Source organism: Festucalex cinctus, chromosome 1 (assembly GCF_051991245.1).
Source record: "Festucalex cinctus isolate MCC-2025b chromosome 1, RoL_Fcin_1.0, whole genome shotgun sequence".
NCBI lineage: Eukaryota > Metazoa > Chordata > Actinopteri > Syngnathiformes > Syngnathidae > Festucalex > Festucalex cinctus.
Window position 1 is genome coordinate 14,115,658 of NC_135411.1, and position 18,422 is coordinate 14,134,079.

Here is an 18,422-nt window from a genome sequence, read left to right on the forward strand (position 1 = left end):
CACGTGTTCAACTTAAATGATGATTATTTGAAACATTTTGTTTGTGAAACTGGGCAGGGTCGGAACAAAAACACAAAGTGGATTCATCCAAAATACAAAATCAACAAAAGTCTAAAACAGGAATCTTGAAAACGAGTAACTGATGAAACATTGAGGAACACCTGGACAAGACACAATTGGACCACTGGGTCGACCAGCACAGGTGCACACAAACACCCAAATCATAACAAAATTCCTGAAAAGATCATCAAACAAATCAGAATCCATCTTTTTTTATGTTTAGATTGTATTTCTATAATTGATTTGCAAAACGGCTCCGCAAAGAAAAATAATTATTTCAATCATTAATCCCCGGCGACAAAATGTAGACTAAACTTTAGACCAGCTTGGAGGTGGCCTAATTTGTGGTGCAGGTGGTGTAACGTGACATTGGTGGATTTGATCAAGGTGCTCTGTGGTGGACGTCACCATATTTTATTCAAAAAATGACAACGTGCTCTGTACAAATACATTTATATTTAGTATTATTATTATTATTATTATTATTATTATTATATTTTAAAAGTACCCCCTGACCCACCCTGTGCTGATTTTAAAGAGAATGAGGGGAGCCGCTTTGATTGGCCGGGAGTCGTATGCGTTCCATTCCACAATGTCACAAATGCAGGGGAATTTACAATATTTATGCTATGGAACTCGACATTACAGCTCAAGGGAAGCTGGTTTGAGAAGCATCTATAGCTCTGTAGACACATACTGTAATGGTCACAAGACATGTGACTGGTGTGTTTCATGATACTATATATTTACTGACTGAAGATGTGCGACCAAATCGCTGAATTAGGTGAACCAATGGGAGGCATCCAATCTAATGAGCCGATATGATAAAATTCATTGGTCATATTGGCATGATGGCCTCTTTCATCTCCTATAAAATGGCAACGCGCTCCACATTCATCAAACTTCATCTTCATCCTGACCGCAATGAGGACAACTTTGCTGCTGATGGCCATCATTTTGGGACCGTGCGTCTCCGACCGTCCCCCGGTTCCGTTATCTTACCGTGCACACTGCAGGACCCTCTGGTGAGTCCCGCTATTCAGCGACGGCCATTCGTGATTGTTTCGATGCGTGATGATGACGACGACGTCCCCCGACAGGCTCTTTGCCACGCCATGTGTTGAAGTCAGCGCTGCGATTCTTCGACAGATTCAAGCTTTCAACCCGGCCAGTGGCTGCAGTGCTTGCCATTACACAGTGAGAATCCAAAGTCCTCTTTCAAGACTCTTTACCATATTATCCTCCCGAAAAAAAAAAAAAAAAATCCACTCACCAGTGTCCTCTATTTCCTGTTCCAGGTGGTCACTGTCAGCCCCACGGACATCAGAGCCAACCACACCTCTCCTGACAGTCTCCAGATGGAGAGCATCATCTTCAGCTTCCGCCCCACCATGACTGGAGGATGTCGCGTGTCTGTGAGTCTGTCTGTCCATCCGTTCATTCATCCATCCGTTCATCCATCCATCCATCCATCCATCCATCCATCCATCCATCCATCCATCCATCCATCCATCCGTTCATCCATCCATCCATCCATCCATCCATCCATCCATCCATCCATCCATCTACAGTAGCTGCTAGCTAGCCTACAGATCTATCTATCTATCTATTATGACTGGAGGAGGCCGCGTGTCTGTGAGTCTGTCTGTCCATCCGTTCATCCACCTGTTCATCCATCCGTTCATCCATCCATCCATCCATCCATCCATCCGGATCCATCCATCTACAGTAGCTGCTAGCTAGCCTACAGATCTATCTATCTATCTATCTATCTATCTATCTATCTATCTATTATGACTGGAGGAGGCCGCGTGTCTGTGAGTCTGTCTGTCCATCCGTTCATCCACCTGTTCATCCATCCGTTCATCCATCCATCCATCCATCCATCCATCCGGATCCATCCATCTACAGTAGCTGCTAGCTAGCCTACAGATCTATCTATCTATCTATCTATCTATCTATCTATCTATCTATTATGACTGGAGGAGGCCGCGTGTCTGTGAGTCTGTCTGTCCATCCGTCCATGCATCCATCCGTTCATCCATCCATCGTTCATCCATCCGTTCATCCATCCATCCATCCATAGTATCTAGCTGCTAGCTAGCCTACAGATCTATCTATCTCTTTCTTTCTTTCTCTCTTTTTTTTTTTTTTTTTGCCAGTTATTGAGTGCACTGTATTTTAAATATTTGCCACATACCCACCAGGCGCAATCCAAATCTCTTGACTTCATCGCTGTTATCGACGATGGTGTCAACTACTGTAACCTCTACAACGTGCTGTCAGGTGAGCTCAGAAGAGGCACGCGTCTTTAGAGAAACATCATTTATTATATTATGCTATATTATGTCCAACGTTTGATTGCAGCCAGTGGACTCACCTCGACTACCGGCTTCTTGGAGATGACCAACGAATGGGCTTGCCTGGGCTATGGAGAGGCCGACTGCAGTACCTAAAATGCTTTTATGTTTGCCAACTTGCAACACTTTGAACAAAAAAAAAAAATGCATTGCATGACTGTGAGCCGTGGACTACTTTTTGATTGTGAATGATCTCTCGCAGTTCCGTTAGCGGTATGATGGTATCCATGAATAAGAGCAGAAATGTGATTGCATATGACATAAATTAGACACATGATTTATGTACTATTTTGACTCATTTTCTACTGCAATTTCTACTTTCTAGGGTAATAAAAGAAATTCTAATTACTCTTAATCCTGCAGATCCTTTTCAATTTAACATGCTTTGTGATAATAAAGGGCACACTCACTCATTCATTATGCACTTCTTTTTATTTATACCACACAGCATGTCTTTACCCATGGAGTAGTAGATGGATTAAAAAAAAAAATCTTTCAAGCAGACAGCATCCTCCACTTTATGTACATATATACGCAATAGTATAAGTTTAGTTCTATTACACGAGGCCTCGGACGTGTCGGGAGTTAAAAAAACCCAAAAACGTTTACCGGTAAACTTCCTTTAGTTGCATCAGCTACTTCCTGTCTTAGCCCTAATGCTTAGCAGCACAAAGTTGGATGAAAGGCAGACAAAAGAAAAGCAAAGGTGGAGTTCGTCCACGTTAAAGTGTCAGAAAGCTCCTGATTGGTCTCTCTATAAAAACACATGAATGCTATGAGAAGTATAGGAGATAAAATAAAAGTTTCAGATGCTTTTCTCTTTCTCTAACATTAAATACGGTACTTCATACAGTCCCGCCTGGCCTTATTGTACCCACAAAACCACAGTTCATCACACACACTTTAAACCACTTTTAAATGCAACGACCTGACATAAGCACCTGAACACCGTCACAGACGTATGTCAGGTCTGCTTTCTTTAAAAAACAAAAAACAAACAAACAAACAAAAAAACACCTTGTACAGCAAATAGGACCATGAACTTCAGTTTTAACCTCTTTCGCCACTAAAATGATGATGCGAAAGGTCCGCCCAACTGAAAGGCTGAGACGGTTTCAAGTACAAGTAGAAAAAGCACAAAAAATAAAAAATAAAAAAAAAAATCCATCAAAGTTCCACTAAACCAGAGGTGTCAAAGTCCGGTCCTCGAGGGCCCGAGTCCTGCATGTTTTTAGAGGTTTTCCCACGTTCGACACAGCTGATTCATATTTAACACATTCACTGCCAGCCCAGCAAAAATGCATCATTTGACGTATTTTCCCGTCAATGGCAGTGAATGAGTTAAGCTCATCGGCAAGCTCTGCAGGAGCCTGATAATTATCATGATCATTGAATCAGGTGTGTTGGAGTCGAGAAACCTCGAAAACATGCAGGACTCAGGCCCTCGAGGACTGGATCTTGACACGTGCACTAAACTGTCGAGACTGCATTTATGATACATAATTGTCAATAGCTGCTCACATCATCTTAAATACTTAATCATACTTTGGTTAGACATTGTCTAGCGTATAAATATTTGATTTTAGATATGTAATGTCAAAGAATATGTGAAATATTTGTTAGAGGTGTTTTATTTCTATAAATATACTCACTAATTCAAGCAGTGGTAGTGGTAATTAGACAAGATTGTTCTCTTTCAAGTAATTTATTTTTCTATTAATCTCAGTTAATGTTTTGTTTTTAGTAAAAGTACTTTGCACTATATTTTCAGCTATAGCAACACACTCGATTGACATGCGTGTCATATCTCGCGTTGTATATCGAGCTTCAATGACTATTTTCTCAGAGGAAAATATTCAAAACCATCCTTCTCATGGATGATTTTATCCTCTTTTGCCTTTTTCCCTATCTCCATGTTTTACGTCAAAACACAAAACATGATTAAGATGAACGGAATGCACTTAACACGGACGATTAAGATGAACGGAATGCACTTGTCGATGGTGGCAAACAGACCAGAAGGGCTAAAACGGAGCTAAAGTTGACAAAAATGTTTGTAAAGGGTTAGGTCTGGGATTGGGTGGTTTAGGGTCATTTTACTTCTCAATTGCCAAGCTAACTTTGACACAGGAATGTTTTAGTGTAGCCCAAAAAGAAACCTACTGCATCAATAAAGTTTGATTGTGTTAAAGTTGGGAGGTGTACCTGACAGAGAACTCGGTATGAAGTTATTTCATCGAACAATCTAGTCAAACATTTGAATTTACAACTCTGTATCGACATTTACTTTAAGTTGACTCATCGCTAACGTGATATATTTTCTTCCCACAAGTCAATAGAGGACCTTTGCTGCTGGTAAAAGATAACCCACCAGACGATAACGGTCAGAAGACAACACAGTCGACCGAGTATACAAACCTCGCTGGTTGTGGATTAGCATAGCCGTTAGCCTCCAGATGCTAGCTTTGGCTAGTCAGATCGCTGCTAGTCTTAAAATATTCATACCAGCGGGATCGCAGGGCTGGCGGCGCCAAGTGAAGCTCCATATTTGTCACCAAGACGTTCTGTCCAAAAATGTGTGGGCAAAAATTATGCGCTAACGAGAACACTTGCATCGCACAAGTGTCGACTCGTAACACACTGTAGCAGTAGGCTACAGCCAGCACGTCGAAGAGAAAGAAATGCAGAGCTCTCACTAATTACAACTTGATTCAGTGATGGTGAGCTAGATTTCATTCAAATTGAGTTTAAAAAAATTCTATTAAAGTATATCTTTTAGCAAAATTCAGAAGTGACTGACTAGTCACATTAGCGTAGATTAGCAAGAATCTTTAGCCCTAATTTAGACATTTAATCCAAAACACTTGACTCTGTGCTCGTCAACTGCGAATATTTGAGTGTGAATCATCAAAATTTGATACCTTGCTCTAAAAAAAAACCCCTACAATTTTCCCTAATTTTGTGTCACCCATGTTTAGTATAGGCTACATGCTTTAAATCTGTTAGCAATCAGACAAAACTTCAAGGACATGTTGGTTGGCTCAATGGCCACTTCAAACTAAAATGGCTGACTTCTTGTGTGTTTAGGGCACTGACTGATGTCTGAACGGACTATCAACAGGCCCATTGTGGCTGAAGACAGAGGGCAGCCATCTTACGTTGCCACTGTTATTGACTTCTTTTATTTATTTTTTTATTGAATATATGGATATGTTATCTTAGTATCTTGAATTTGAACTAACTAATGAACTAACAGAGGTTAGGTTTACATTTCGCAGAAAGAAAATTTGTACTTTTATATGATGGTAAGATGGCCACCAGTGGCTTCACTTTTCCCAAGTCTGTGGTTTTGGGGCATGTGTTCGTTCATGAGGCCTTTCTTGCGCGTCAACTCATCATTGGCATGCCAACCTAACCCTAAACTTCCATTTGGTCACGACCAATACAATTTCTTTGATTATGGAAAGCCCTGAAAGTGGCCCCATAGTTAGTTAAGATAATGTTGTTGTTTTTTTTTAACCACACATTATCGCTGCCTGCTATCTTCACAAATGATAAAAAATAAAAAAAAAGTCTGAATATGTCACCAAAAAGTGAGGAACAAAACTGAGCCAACATCCTCTTTGGAAGAAAAGGTCCACACAATACGTGTGTGAGTGTGTATCAGTCCGTCATACAATTAAAAAAAAAAAGAAAAAGAAAAAAAAAAAAGCACAGCTCAGAGTGATTTCACTGAGAACAAAAGTCAAGTTGAAGCTGAAATGTAATTGGTTGGTGCTCGGGAGGTTTCTTCAAGCAAGTGTGCAGACGGGAGAGACAAAAAAAAAAAGAAAAAAAAAATCCACTTACATACAGGAGCTTGAGTCACACTCGCTCTATTGAGTTTGTTAGAGAAAAGAGTCCGAGTAGATAAATACACAGGACTTAAGAGATATGGCTCCCTCACTGCCTTCAGTCTCCTTTTGTGCAGTTCGCACAAAGCGCGGCAATTTTTAGACCCCTTTTTTTTTTTTTTTTTTTTTTTTTATCCCAGCTCGGCGCACAGGGCCTTCCTCGCTCACACCCACTCCTGCATGGAGCGCTTGCAGTACAGTATGTGGCGCTGCGTGCTCTTCCTGCGGAACTGGAACACGGTGTACAGCAGGACCATCATGCATAGCGCCAGGACGCAGGGGATGGCGATGGCCACCGCCTTCTCCGTGCCGCCCGCGCTGTCCAGTTTGATGACCACGTCGGCGTCGCCGCTGTCGTAGTGGCGCTCCTCGGCCGCCGGCGGGCTCCAGTCCCAGTCGGGGTCCGGCGGGAGGCCGTCGCAGCCCATGAAGTCGCGCAGGATGGAGCGCGGGTAGCCCGGCTCCACGCGGAGCAGCTGGTTGTTGAACTTCCAGTACTCCTTACCTTTGTAAAAGTAGGTGAAGCCTGGACGGACACAGAGAGCAGAGATTAGTTTTGGGAAAGTTTACCCAGTGTTGGGTTAATTATTGTTGACCCAGTAGATTGTGATGAAGACCAGATTTTTGCAGGCTGAAGCTGGTTATCATTTTGGGCGTTTTTGTGTTTAAATAAACTTAATGTAACGTTTCACTCTAAAACAGTTGTGTTTTTGACTTGTTTTGCACAAAATGACCAAAAATGTTGGGTCGTTTCGTATAAAACAACCTGGAAAACTTGGCAAAAAATTCGGTCAAATTCACCCAGCAGGTCAGTCCATTTTTGAACCAAATTTGATTATTTTCCACCCAATTGTTTTGATAGAAAAAGTTAGTGATGACTCAGTGGGTGAATAAAATGGCTGACTCTTCTCTTCTTGTGTGTGTTAGGGCTCAAATCCTAGGTGAGGTGGATGGCCCACCCGTTGCATCAAGAAGGGCATCCAGTGTAAAAACTGGGTTGATTTGACCCAACTTTTGTTTGCTTGTACAAAAAAAAAAAAAAGTTGGGTCCAATTTTTGACCCAAAGTTGTTATTTTCCACCCAGCAGTTTTAAAAGTGTACACTATAAAAACACTTGGGTCAAAAACAACCAATTTGGGTCAAAAAAACAAACAAAAAAAACAAAACAAAGGAAGAGGGACTGACCCACTACTAATTTGAGTAGTGGGTTGGCCCAATCTTTGACCAAAACTGTTTTTGTTTTGTTTTTTACTCAGCTGTTTTTAGACTGTCTAAAAACAGTTGGGGAAAAAAATAACCCAATTTGGGATAAAAAAAAAAAAAAATGAAAAAAAAAAAATGAAAAGGGACTTATCCACTATTTGGGTCAATTTGACCCAACTTTCTTTTTGAGATGATTTGACCCAACTTTTATTTGTTTGTACCAAAAAAAAAAAAAAGTTGGCCCAAAGTTGACCCAAAGTGCGTTATTTTTCACCCAGCAGTTTTAAAAGGGAACACTATAAAAACAGTTGGGTCAAAACAACCAATTTGTGTCAAAAAAAAAAAAAAAAAACACGGAGCGACCCACGACTAACAGTCGGGTTATAAACGACCAATTTGGGTACAAAAAAAAATGTAAAAAAATAAAAAAGAAAAAAGAAAAGGGACTGACCCACTACTCAAATTAGTAGTGGGTCGGTCCATTTTAACCTGTTTTTGTTTTTACTCTTTTAGACTGTCTAAAAACAGTTGGGGGAAAAAAACAATTTGGGTTAAAAAACAAAAAAAAACAAAAAACAAAAAAAAACAGTATGGGTAGCTTTACCCAACATTGGCTTGATCCCTTTTGGTCCCATCACTGGGTTAGCTTTTACTCAATTTGGGTTATATTTTACACATGAAAACGCTAATTATTTGAAAAGTGTTGTAGTTGCAGTATTTACAGTGCACAAGTTATTGAGTTGTAAAGATGACTATGCTGCCTTTATAGAGAGACATTCAGCGCCCATTTTAAAACCCCTTCCCATGTTACCAAATGTCTTTCAAATATGGTTATGGTGTCATAACTTCAGTTCTTGTCGATGGGCCACGTGACACGCCTGGTCAAAAGCTTACATGACCCTCAATAATCACGCGCTGATGCCGCAGTGTCTTCTTTGTGTTCAGTGTAAACAAGCAAAGCAGCTTAATGGCGGGCGGCTGCCATCGTGCTCTCAAAGCGGCTTTGAAACAACGGCGCCATTGAACTGTACGTCGCTCCAATCTCTCCCGTAATGGGATTTGCGGCATGGAGTGCAGTACCGTTGGCTTTGTCCACGAAGGCCCCCTGCGGAGAGTCGGGGATGCCCTTCCAGATGGTGATGGGCTTGGGATAACCTGGATCCATGGTCCTCATGTCTTCATTGTAGCGCCAGTATCTGGAAAATGGCACACAAACATCGCACTCAATATAGTCATACAGCTTCATTGTTTTGGAACGTGAGGCAGCCGGAGTACCCATAGAAAACTCCAACGCACATATCCCCAAAAATGCCTAACAAAATTGACAATGCGTACTAAATCTCTCTGATTTTATGTCGAGACCGCGCCACCCCATATCAAGGACCGATTTCGGCACAGCAAAATCGATTTTCACGCTTGATTTGAAACTTCATTCGGTTCTTCTCAATTCAGTGACTTACATATCAGATTGTGTGATCAGGAGAAGCCATAACAACCGGGAAAAACTGATATCTTCATCCTGTCACATGAGAGCAGATAAACGGAATGCGGACGCCAAGTAACCGTTGCCGTGATGATGGTGACAAAGCAATTTGTCAGCGTCGCGTTCCCCTCTTGTTGACCCCTTCTGGAGATGATTTATGGGGACAGCTGCACAAACATGTCACAGCGCCATGCTGGCAAGCTGCGGGACTCCAGTTGAGAAGGCAACTGTCACTCATGTTCAACAAGGAAGAAGCGTGATTCACGTACTCTAGCAGGATAACAATACGTGCGGAAAATCAGGTCAAGTGTTTGACTTCTACTGAAGTTAAGGTCAGAAAAAGGCCACATGTCGGATGTCTCTGGGACTACCGTTAGTGATTATTAGGGATGTAGCAATAACAACAATATCGCAATATTAAAACTGCCGCGATATCGTGGTCGTCATGTCTGTTAGAAAGGCGAGGTTGTATTCCATTTGTGCAGTTCTGGCACCCTCTAGTGGTTAGTTTATTAGTACTGTTTAATTTTAATTAGGCATATTTTGGCAGCTGTAGTGGTTATCAGTCCTATAAATCAGTCATACCAGCAAATATTTGTTAACATCTCCGTAAAAAAAAATACTTTTTTCGACCACTTCAGCCGAACACAACATTGTGAACTACATCGACCATGATGCTTTGCGCCGCTGAGCCAAAAGGAGCACATGACAATAAAATAACTGGCCAAGAGTATTTCTTTGTCACTGCTATTATGTATAAAAACAAAATGTGCTTTTATTTCCAATATGATTTTGCTTTAACAATATAGTGAGATTTTGTACAGTATTGTGAACTTTTTTTTTTTTTTTTTTTAACGGAAGTCAACGTAAACATTTCTTGACAATAATATGTTATATGTGACCTCATTAGTCTAAACATGACATTTTGATTAATATTACATTTGTGGAATATGAGTTTTGTAGCAAAATCCAGTCGTTTTTATCCATCTCAGGGGGCGGCCATTTTGCCACTTACTGTCGACTGAAGATGGCATCACAGTTGCTCAGGACTCAGGCAACGACCAATCACAGCTCACCTGATTTCTGAAGCTGCACTGTGATTGGTTGTTACCTGACACCGGAGCAACTGTGATGTCATTTTCACTCGACGGCAAGTGGCAAAATGGCCGCCCGCGCTGATGGATTAAAAACTGCAGGCTTTTACTGCTTAACTCATATTCCATTAACCAGAATACCATATTTATACTACCGGGGCTGCATAGAACACATTATTGTCACATTTTTGGGGGGTAAACTTCCACTTTAATATAACCAACCTCCCCACAATACAGTGATAATAATCAGATTGTGAGGTTCATATCATAACCATTATTGCTCATGATGTGATATTGTTCCATCCCTAGTGGTTATAATGTGGCCTGATCACGATTTTTACGACAACTGACAATTTTGGCGATTCCGGATGTTGTCAGGATGAAGATGGAGAATAATGAAGAAACTTTGAGACACAGCTTTCTTGCATTAGTCCGGTTTTATTTTGGTAACAAGCTTGTGTCAGCGGTAAATCTAAAAAAATGGTTTTCTTGCTCTCTTTGACTGTGTCCGATGTTATAAGGCTGGCGAATGCCATAGTGCCACGAGTATAATCTTACACTACAGAACCTCCAGGCATCAATCTTGTTTTTGTTCCTCCCAAGCAAGCCAAATAAAAGCTACAAATGTTTCTTGTAAGTGAGTTCATGTGTGTATGTATTTTGTTTCTGTGATTGTTTTCATGTTATGGTCTGGAATTTTATGTACGTTAGAGGACATTTTGACAAAAATGCATTCATAAAAATTTAGTTCGAAATCTCTGGAGTCCTAAATAAACATCTCAATTCACAAAATGTCCTCTAAGCGCTTAGCAAAGTGAAGAAATGTGCCCATTTCCCACCCCCGACTAGATGATGCATGACGCAGACCTGTCTCCTTTGAAGAAGTAAGTCTTGGCCACGTCCTCCCACCACACGGCCGTCTCAATGCTCTGCGTGGGCATGCCGCTGCCGAACAGCGAGATGTCCTGAGGATAGGACGGCTGCAGAGTCGTGTCCTTGAACACCCAGAAGCGGTTCCCTGAGGACGACGATAGGAACGTTAGGAGACCTCGTCATTGTCATTGGTATGCATATGACCTTATTCGAGCAGAGACTCGAGATATAGGCTGAATAAAAACACGGTCTGAGCCAAGTGGGTGACAGATGGTCATGTTAATCTGCCTGATGGACGTGTGAATGTGTGAGACTTGCAAGTGTTATGTTCAGTTAGTGATGTAATAAATATATATATATTTTTTAAAGTTGCTTCTATGCAGCATTAATGCATGTTCACAGCGATCACACTTAGACTCAACTGTAGTGCAAAATATCCCAAAAGCAGACAGCTTTTTGTAGTAGTGGTGCAAAACTCCACCAGATGGCGCTGTTTTCCGGGCAGTGTATGGCGATTGGTAGGGAATTCAAATCAATTTACTTCACAACAAGCAGCAGTTTCTTGACACAAAAGAGACTTCAAGCTGTTTAATGCCAATCCCAGTTGAAGTTTACTGTCAAACTGAAAATGAATCAAATCATAAAACTTTGCCTCACTGATGAAAACTGTTCAGTTTGAGAGAGGTGTTGACGTGACGTGATGTCGTATAATGCATCTAATAGGAGATGGTTTGGCAGAGTGACTCCGGAGTGCGAACAGCAAAAGATTTTGGCATAGACAAATAGAGGAAGAATTCATAAATGCAGTGTCCCAGTACAGTCTAATTCGCATCCAAACCAGCATGAAAAACCTACAGGCTACTTCCTGGTAAGCCTTTAAGCAACTACTTCCAAATAATGGAAACCTTGTGCTAGAACACCATCGTCACTGTATCCTGTCCTGTATTGAACATCAAGAAAAGTCACGTGCATTGTGCAAAAGCCTTTATGCAGCCAAGGCGAACACACCAGAAGGAGCAGCACAATGTCCGTGGCATTGAAACAAAAATTGTGGCAAAAACTGTTGAATTTTTTACATCCATCCATCCATTTTCTTGACCGCTTATTCCTCACAAGGGTCGCGGGGGGTGCTGGCGCCTATTTCAGCTGGCTCTGGGCAGTAGGCGGGGGACACCCTGGACTGGTTGCCAGCCAATCGCAGGGCAATGAATTCTTTACATTGAATTTAATAATGTCATTAATTTCTGTTTTTAAATAGTACAATATCATTGAGTGATATTAATCCTTCTAATGTTTAAAAACACTGTTTGAAAGCGCTATATAAATAAAGATGACTTGTTTGGTGGGAAGGCCAAATAATAATAATAATAATAATAATAATAATAATAACAACAACAACAACAACATAAATTGTGGTATCATTATTATTATTATTATTATTGTGGTATCATTATTATTATTATTATTGCATAAATTGTATTATTATTATTATTATTATTATTATTATTATTAGGCAATTTTTTGGGGGGAAAAACCAAATAATAATAACAATAATAATAATAATAATAATAATAATAATAATACAATGTATATAATAATAATAATAATAATAATAATAATAATAATAATAATACCACCATTTATTATTATTATTATTATTATTAATACTAAAAAATGTAATGTGTTTTTAAACATTAGAAGGATAAATAGCACTCTATAATGTTGTACTTTTTAAAAACATAAATGAATTAAATTAAATATAAAGAATCAACAGTTTTTGACACATTTTTTTGTTTCAATGCTATGGACATTGTGCCGCTCCTTCTCGTGTACAATACATTACTTTACTATATGATAATAATAATAATAATAATAATAATAATAATAAATTTATATGATAATAATAATAATAATACCTCAGTTTATTATTATTATTATTATTATTATTATTATTATTATCATCAATAGTCTTGGTCTGCACCAGCCCATCATATTCTTCTTGATAAAAAATGTCTATTTTGTATTTTTTTTTACCTTTGAAAAATACAAATTTTCCTTCGCTGTTTTCGTAGACGGCGTCAATTTTAGCGGGCAAGCCTTTCCAGAAGTAGTTGATCTGCATGGGGTATCCAGGGACCACCGAGTTGTCCCGCACCCTCCAAAACCATTGGTCCTACAGATGAAGCAGAAATTAGGAAAATTACCATCGTCATACTGATCGTCAGCAGTATTACTCATCGCTGTGCTGCTTTTACCTTGAAGACAAAAAGTTCCTGCCGCAGGATGGCCAGCGTGTTGAAGCCCCCGTCGCAGATATTAGGCTTGGAGTTTGGGTTGGATGGCTTGGCCCCCTGCGGAGGGCGGTGGGGCCTGGCATGGCGGTCGTGTTTGCGGGGGTCCGAGGGGAGGTGGAAGCGAGGAGGGGGCGCCGTGGGCGGGGGCCTGGTCGGCTGCGGCGCTCTGTCAGGCGGACCTGAAGAAATAACAGCACACAATTAGCATTTTTTTTGTCCTACTTTTACCATATTGTCTCTAAAAAAAATGTAACAAAAAAAATGTATTAGACACTTAAAAGAAAAATTGAATGCGCTAGACTGGGGACTGTGCGCCGTTGCGGGAAGGAACAAAAACGGCGGGCGTCAATATATTGTGCTGGTACGTCTATCGAGGCGTGGCGCAGTCGACCAAATTCACAAACACATTAAACAACACTTGGCCCAGCGTGAAAATAAAGATGCACCCATTTTTATGCCCACGGTTCTGGCACCCATTTATGAAAATGGTGCCCCAAATCTTTAAATATGCGATAACATTATACAACTACTGTAGGTATGTTTTGTAAATACAATCATTTATTTATTTATTTATTTAGTTATTTATTTAGTTATTCATTCATTCATTCAAATAACATTTATGACTTTGTTGTACTCTTTTGTCTATTAAAAATAATCTATTATTGAGTTACCAAAAACTGAATAAAACTTTATTAAACTTAAAGTTAAATACAGGAAACAAAACTACAACTTTTAACATAAAAATAAAGAACAAAATTGTAAAAATATAAAAATACAAAAATATACATATTTTAAAAAAATACATGGTGTGTGTGTGGGGGTGTGTGTGCGTGTGTGTGAGACTTTCGGCTTGTCCCATCATTAAAACATTAAAGACTTGTTTAAATAAAATATATTAAATAATATCAATCAATATATATATATATTAATATTATTTACATTTTGATTTAAATTATATAATATTACTATTACATCAGCTAATATTACATCAATATTATAATACTATTCAATTCAATTACAGTATTTACATTTTTTCAACAACAACAAAACTTTATGGTACAGTATATTATAAAAAGGTAATTTCATGCAGTTCACTTCAAGGGATACTTCACTTATTTAGCCCATTATAGCAATAAAAAGTTAATATTTTGTCTATAATTAATTTTACACTTTCATTATTTTTCACGTACAATTAATACTTTTAAAGAACAATTTTGCCACTTGTTGTCGACTGAAAATGACATCACATGTGCTCAGTGTTCAGGTAACGACCAATAACAGCTTACCTGTTTTCTAGTTGTGGTCATGTGACATTCACAAGCTGAGCTGTGATTGGTTACCTGAGCCCTGAGCACATTGTGATGTCATTTTCAGTTGACTGCAAGTTGCAAAATGTGTTTTTAAAGGTATTTATTGTACATGAAAAATAATGAAAATATCATTTATTATAGACAAAATATTAACTTTTTATTGCTATAATGGGCTAAATAAGTGAAGTATTCCTTTCAGTTAAATTAAAGAGAAACTGTTTGGAAAAGGTCTTTACATTTATTCACATGTGCAGTAAACTTGAATAACATTGGCGACATGTTAGCCTATTTCCTTCTTACAGTACACTATATATTATTTGAACAAAATACAGGAGCCAGCTTTCTTGTCCTCAAGTATTTTCAGTCTAACCAAATAGATTGTTACCATAGATCTTCTGGATGCCCTGCAGGTCGTCGTGAGGTAGTTTAAAGTTCTCTGTGTCCATGTATTGGTAGAAAGGAGCCATGATTGCGGTGGGATCATTGGAGTGTTCCAGGCCGAGGGCGTGACCGAGCTCGTGAACGGCGACCAAGAAGAGGTCGTTCCCTAGAGATGGGAAGGAAGACAAAATGGTGGATCGATTATACATTTAGAAAGAAAGACCAAAGAGCTTAATGCTTTTCATTTTATGGTTCTCATCATTTTTAATGCTCGTGGAAGCTTTCAATCACCCAGAATGGCCGACAGAAAATCGCCGTAACGGGTTTCTTTGTCCCATTTAAACAGGTTTTCCTTTTAATGAGTCACTCTGCTGTATGCTATCAAAAACCATCCTTCGTTGTGGCCGCCTGGACGAAACGTGAACGTGTTCGCAGCTTGTGTCGTGTTGAATTGTGTATTTTCGCAACAACAACATGGGTGAAAAAAAGGGAGGTTGGAAGGTGCAGAAATGACGAGAGATTGTGCGACTGCATGCCCATAATTACCCGAATTGGGTCAGTGTGTTCCTCCTGTCACTGCGAATGACAAGTTATGATAATGTGTCACACACAACACGACAGCGCGAGAGTGCGAGTGTGCTCGATGAACAGTACACTTTGTAAGTGTGCGATGTTCGTCTGTACAAGCTAACGGGTTCGTCGTGCCTCGTCGGACGTGGAAATGTTAACTCATGTGAGGTATTGTTTTGACAGAGCAGTTTCACTGACTGATTGGAGAAGAAAAAAATAAATAAAGATCTGAAGATCCGGGGTTGTGGTGCATCATGCTGCCGTGGCCGCCCACGATGCACCTCGCATGCAGCCAGCTGAAATGAGGGGAGGTGGGCGGCGGGGAAATTAGGCATCTCAGCGGGCGAGGAAGCGTGCGCATCGCTCAGAAGGAATCAGAGTGTAAAAAATAATCCAGCCGAAGAAGTTTTTAGGGTTTTTAAGATATTACACATTTACTCAGTTTGAGTTTGCGGTATCGGCCAAAACGTTTTATCAAATTTAAGAATTTTATTCTGAGCGTCAATTACTCGCAACGTGCAATTCAGGGCTGGGCCCCTTTCCCCGCAAATAGTCTGTATCATAAAAACAAGATTTGTGTTTTTACTCCTGGAAGCAGCAGCATGGTGCATACTAACAGCGGACTAGGGTTGAAACAAGTCCTTTGAGTAAGTTGAGCACCTCTGTTCAAAAAAATGATTGAAGGCATTTTATCTGCCGCACATACCCGCCTATTTACAACCATCAACATATGAGGCCAACTTCAAAATAAATCTTACCCTACCAAATAATATATAGAGATCCATGGCGCCAACTGAAACATTTTTATTTTGAAGTTGTTCCCGGCCGCATGTCATGGCGTAACGGCTAACTCGTATTTGTCACGATGTGGGGTGTTGAAGGCAGGACCCAAATGCAGGAGGCAACCAAAAAACAGGGCAAGGCAGGGATGCAGGTAAAAAAGGGGATTTAATTAAAAACTATAAACAAGGTACTATGAAAAAATTAACAAGATCAAAAAACAAACACAAGGCATGGCATGGCATGGAACACAGGGACAACAACAGGCACAACAGATACTATGACTCCACAAGAACCGAACGGAAAACAGGGGACTAAATACACACAGGCTAATGACAATGACTAGACACAGCTGGGCAAGACACAAGTGGCAGGGGAAGCTGATTGGTGGATACACTGGGAAGGGAAGAAACACTCAGGTGGACGTGGTTTGACATAACGGGACAAGGGAAGAAACAAGGAACACATGACAAACGACCAAAAGACAACAAAAACCCACCCCCACCAAACCAAAACATGACATAACCCCCCCCTCAAGGGACGGCTCCCAGACGTCCAACATAAAAAGTCCAAAAACAAGGGCGGGCGGAAGGGGGCACGGAGGAGGGCACACGGCCCACCCATCCGTCCCAGACAAAAAGCAGTTCAGGAGGGCGTCCTCGACGCCCGACAAGGAGCAGAGGTGGCGGCGGGGTGTTCGCCGCCAGATGAGGAGCAGGAGACGGCCGCTGGCCGGGCGCCGCCGGAACAGGTGCAGGCGATGGCGGCCGCTGGCCGGGCGCCGCCGGAACTGGTGCAGGCGGTGGCGGCAGCAATCCATGCGCCGCTGGACGAGGAACAGGAGGTGGCGGCCCAGGCGAAGCGGCCAGGGGCTGCGGCGGCGGCGGCCCAGGCGAAGCGGCCAGGGACTGCGGCGGCGGCGGCCCAGGCGAAGCGGCCAGGGGCTGCGGCGGCAGCGGCCCAGGCGAAGCGGCCAGGGGCTGCGGCGGCAGCGGCCCAGGCGAAGCGGCCAGGGGCTGCGGCGGCAGCGGCCAGGGCGAAGCGGCCAGGGACTGCGGCGGCAGCGGCCCGGGCGAAGCGGCCAGGGACTGCGGCGGCAGCGGCCAATGCGAAGCGGCCAGGGGCTGCGGCGGCAGCGGCCCAGGCGAAGCGGCCAGGGGCTGCGGCGGCAGCGGCCCAGGCGAAGCGGCCAGGGGCTGCGGCGGCAGCGGCCCAGGCGAAGCGGCCAGGGGCTGCGGCGGCAGCGGCCCAGGCGAAGCGGCCAGGGGCTGCGGCGGCAGCGGCCCAGGCGACGCGGCCAGGGGCTGCGGCGGCAGCGGCCCAGGCGAAGCGGCCAGGGGCTGCGGCGGCAGCGGCCCAGGCGAAGCGGCCAGGGGCTGCGGCGGCAGCGGCCAGGGCGAAGCGGCCAGGGACTGCGGCGGCAGCGGCCCGGGCGAAGCGGCCAGGGACTGCGGCGGCAGCGGCCCAGGCGAAGCGGCCAGGGGCTGCGGCGGCAGCGGCCCAGGCGAAGCGGCCAGGGGCTGCGGCGGCAGCGGCCCAGGCGAAGCGGCCAGGGGCTGCGGCGGCAGCGGCCCGGGCGAAGCGGCCAGGGGCTGCGGCGGCAGCGGCCCGGGCGAAGCGGCCAGGGACTGCGGCGGCAGCGGCCCGGGCGAAGCGGCCAGGGACTGCGGCGGCAGCGGCCCGGGCGAAGCGGCCAGGGACTGCGGCGGCAGCGGCCCAGGCGAAGCGGCCAGGGGCTGCGGCGGCAGCGGCCCAGGCGAAGCGGCCAGGGGCTGCGGCGGCAGCGGCCCAGGCGAAGCGGCCAGGGGCTGCGGCGGCAGCGGCCCAGGCGAAGCGGCCAGGGGCTGCGGCGGCAGCGGCCCAGGCGACGCGGCCAGGGGCTGCGGCGGCAGCGGCCCAGGCGAAGCGGCCAGGGGCTGCGGCGGCAGCGGCCAGGGCGAAGCGGCCAGGGGCTGCGGCGGCAGCGGCCAGGGCGAAGCGGCCAGGGACTGCGGCGGCAGCGGCCCGGGCGAAGCGGCCAGGGACTGCGGCGGCAGCGGCCCAGGCGAAGCGGCCAGGGGCTGCGGCGGCAGCGGCCCAGGCGAAGCGGCCAGGGGCTGCGGCGGCAGCGGCCCAGGCGA

At 43.4% G+C, this 18,422-nt stretch overlaps 3 protein-coding genes across 4 annotated transcripts in view; 1 reads left to right on the plus strand and 2 right to left on the minus strand.

Annotated features, from left to right (window-relative positions):
• LOC144017085 (uncharacterized) overlaps positions 1-1,210 on the minus strand; it is a 25,251-nt gene extending 24,041 nt beyond the window's left edge. The window contains exon 1 of the mRNA XM_077518336.1: positions 1,063-1,210. The gene's annotated coding sequence lies outside the window, so the exon portion shown is untranslated. The remainder of the gene's footprint in view (positions 1-1,062) is intronic.
• Positions 984-2,888, plus strand: LOC144017075 (uncharacterized). Its single transcript, XM_077518331.1, has 5 exons — positions 984-1,085; positions 1,161-1,257; positions 1,359-1,475; positions 2,268-2,346; positions 2,428-2,888. Exons 1-5 carry the CDS (start codon positions 985-987, stop codon positions 2,514-2,516), a joined length of 483 nt encoding a protein of 160 aa, XP_077374457.1. The 5' UTR covers position 984; the 3' UTR covers positions 2,517-2,888.
• mmp16b (matrix metallopeptidase 16b (membrane-inserted)) overlaps positions 2,831-18,422 on the minus strand; it is a 37,445-nt gene continuing 21,853 nt past the window's right edge. For both annotated transcript variants that reach the window (XM_077518323.1, XM_077518312.1), the window contains 6 exons: positions 14,957-15,118; positions 13,223-13,440; positions 13,002-13,140; positions 10,962-11,112; positions 8,598-8,713; positions 2,831-6,839 (listed from right to left, as the gene is read on the minus strand). In XM_077518323.1, the coding sequence (XP_077374449.1) occupies positions 6,478-6,839; positions 8,598-8,713; positions 10,962-11,112; positions 13,002-13,140; positions 13,223-13,440; positions 14,957-15,118 (1,148 nt within the window). In that variant the 3' untranslated portion in view covers positions 2,831-6,477. The remainder of the gene's footprint in view (positions 6,840-8,597; positions 8,714-10,961; positions 11,113-13,001; positions 13,141-13,222; positions 13,441-14,956; positions 15,119-18,422) is intronic.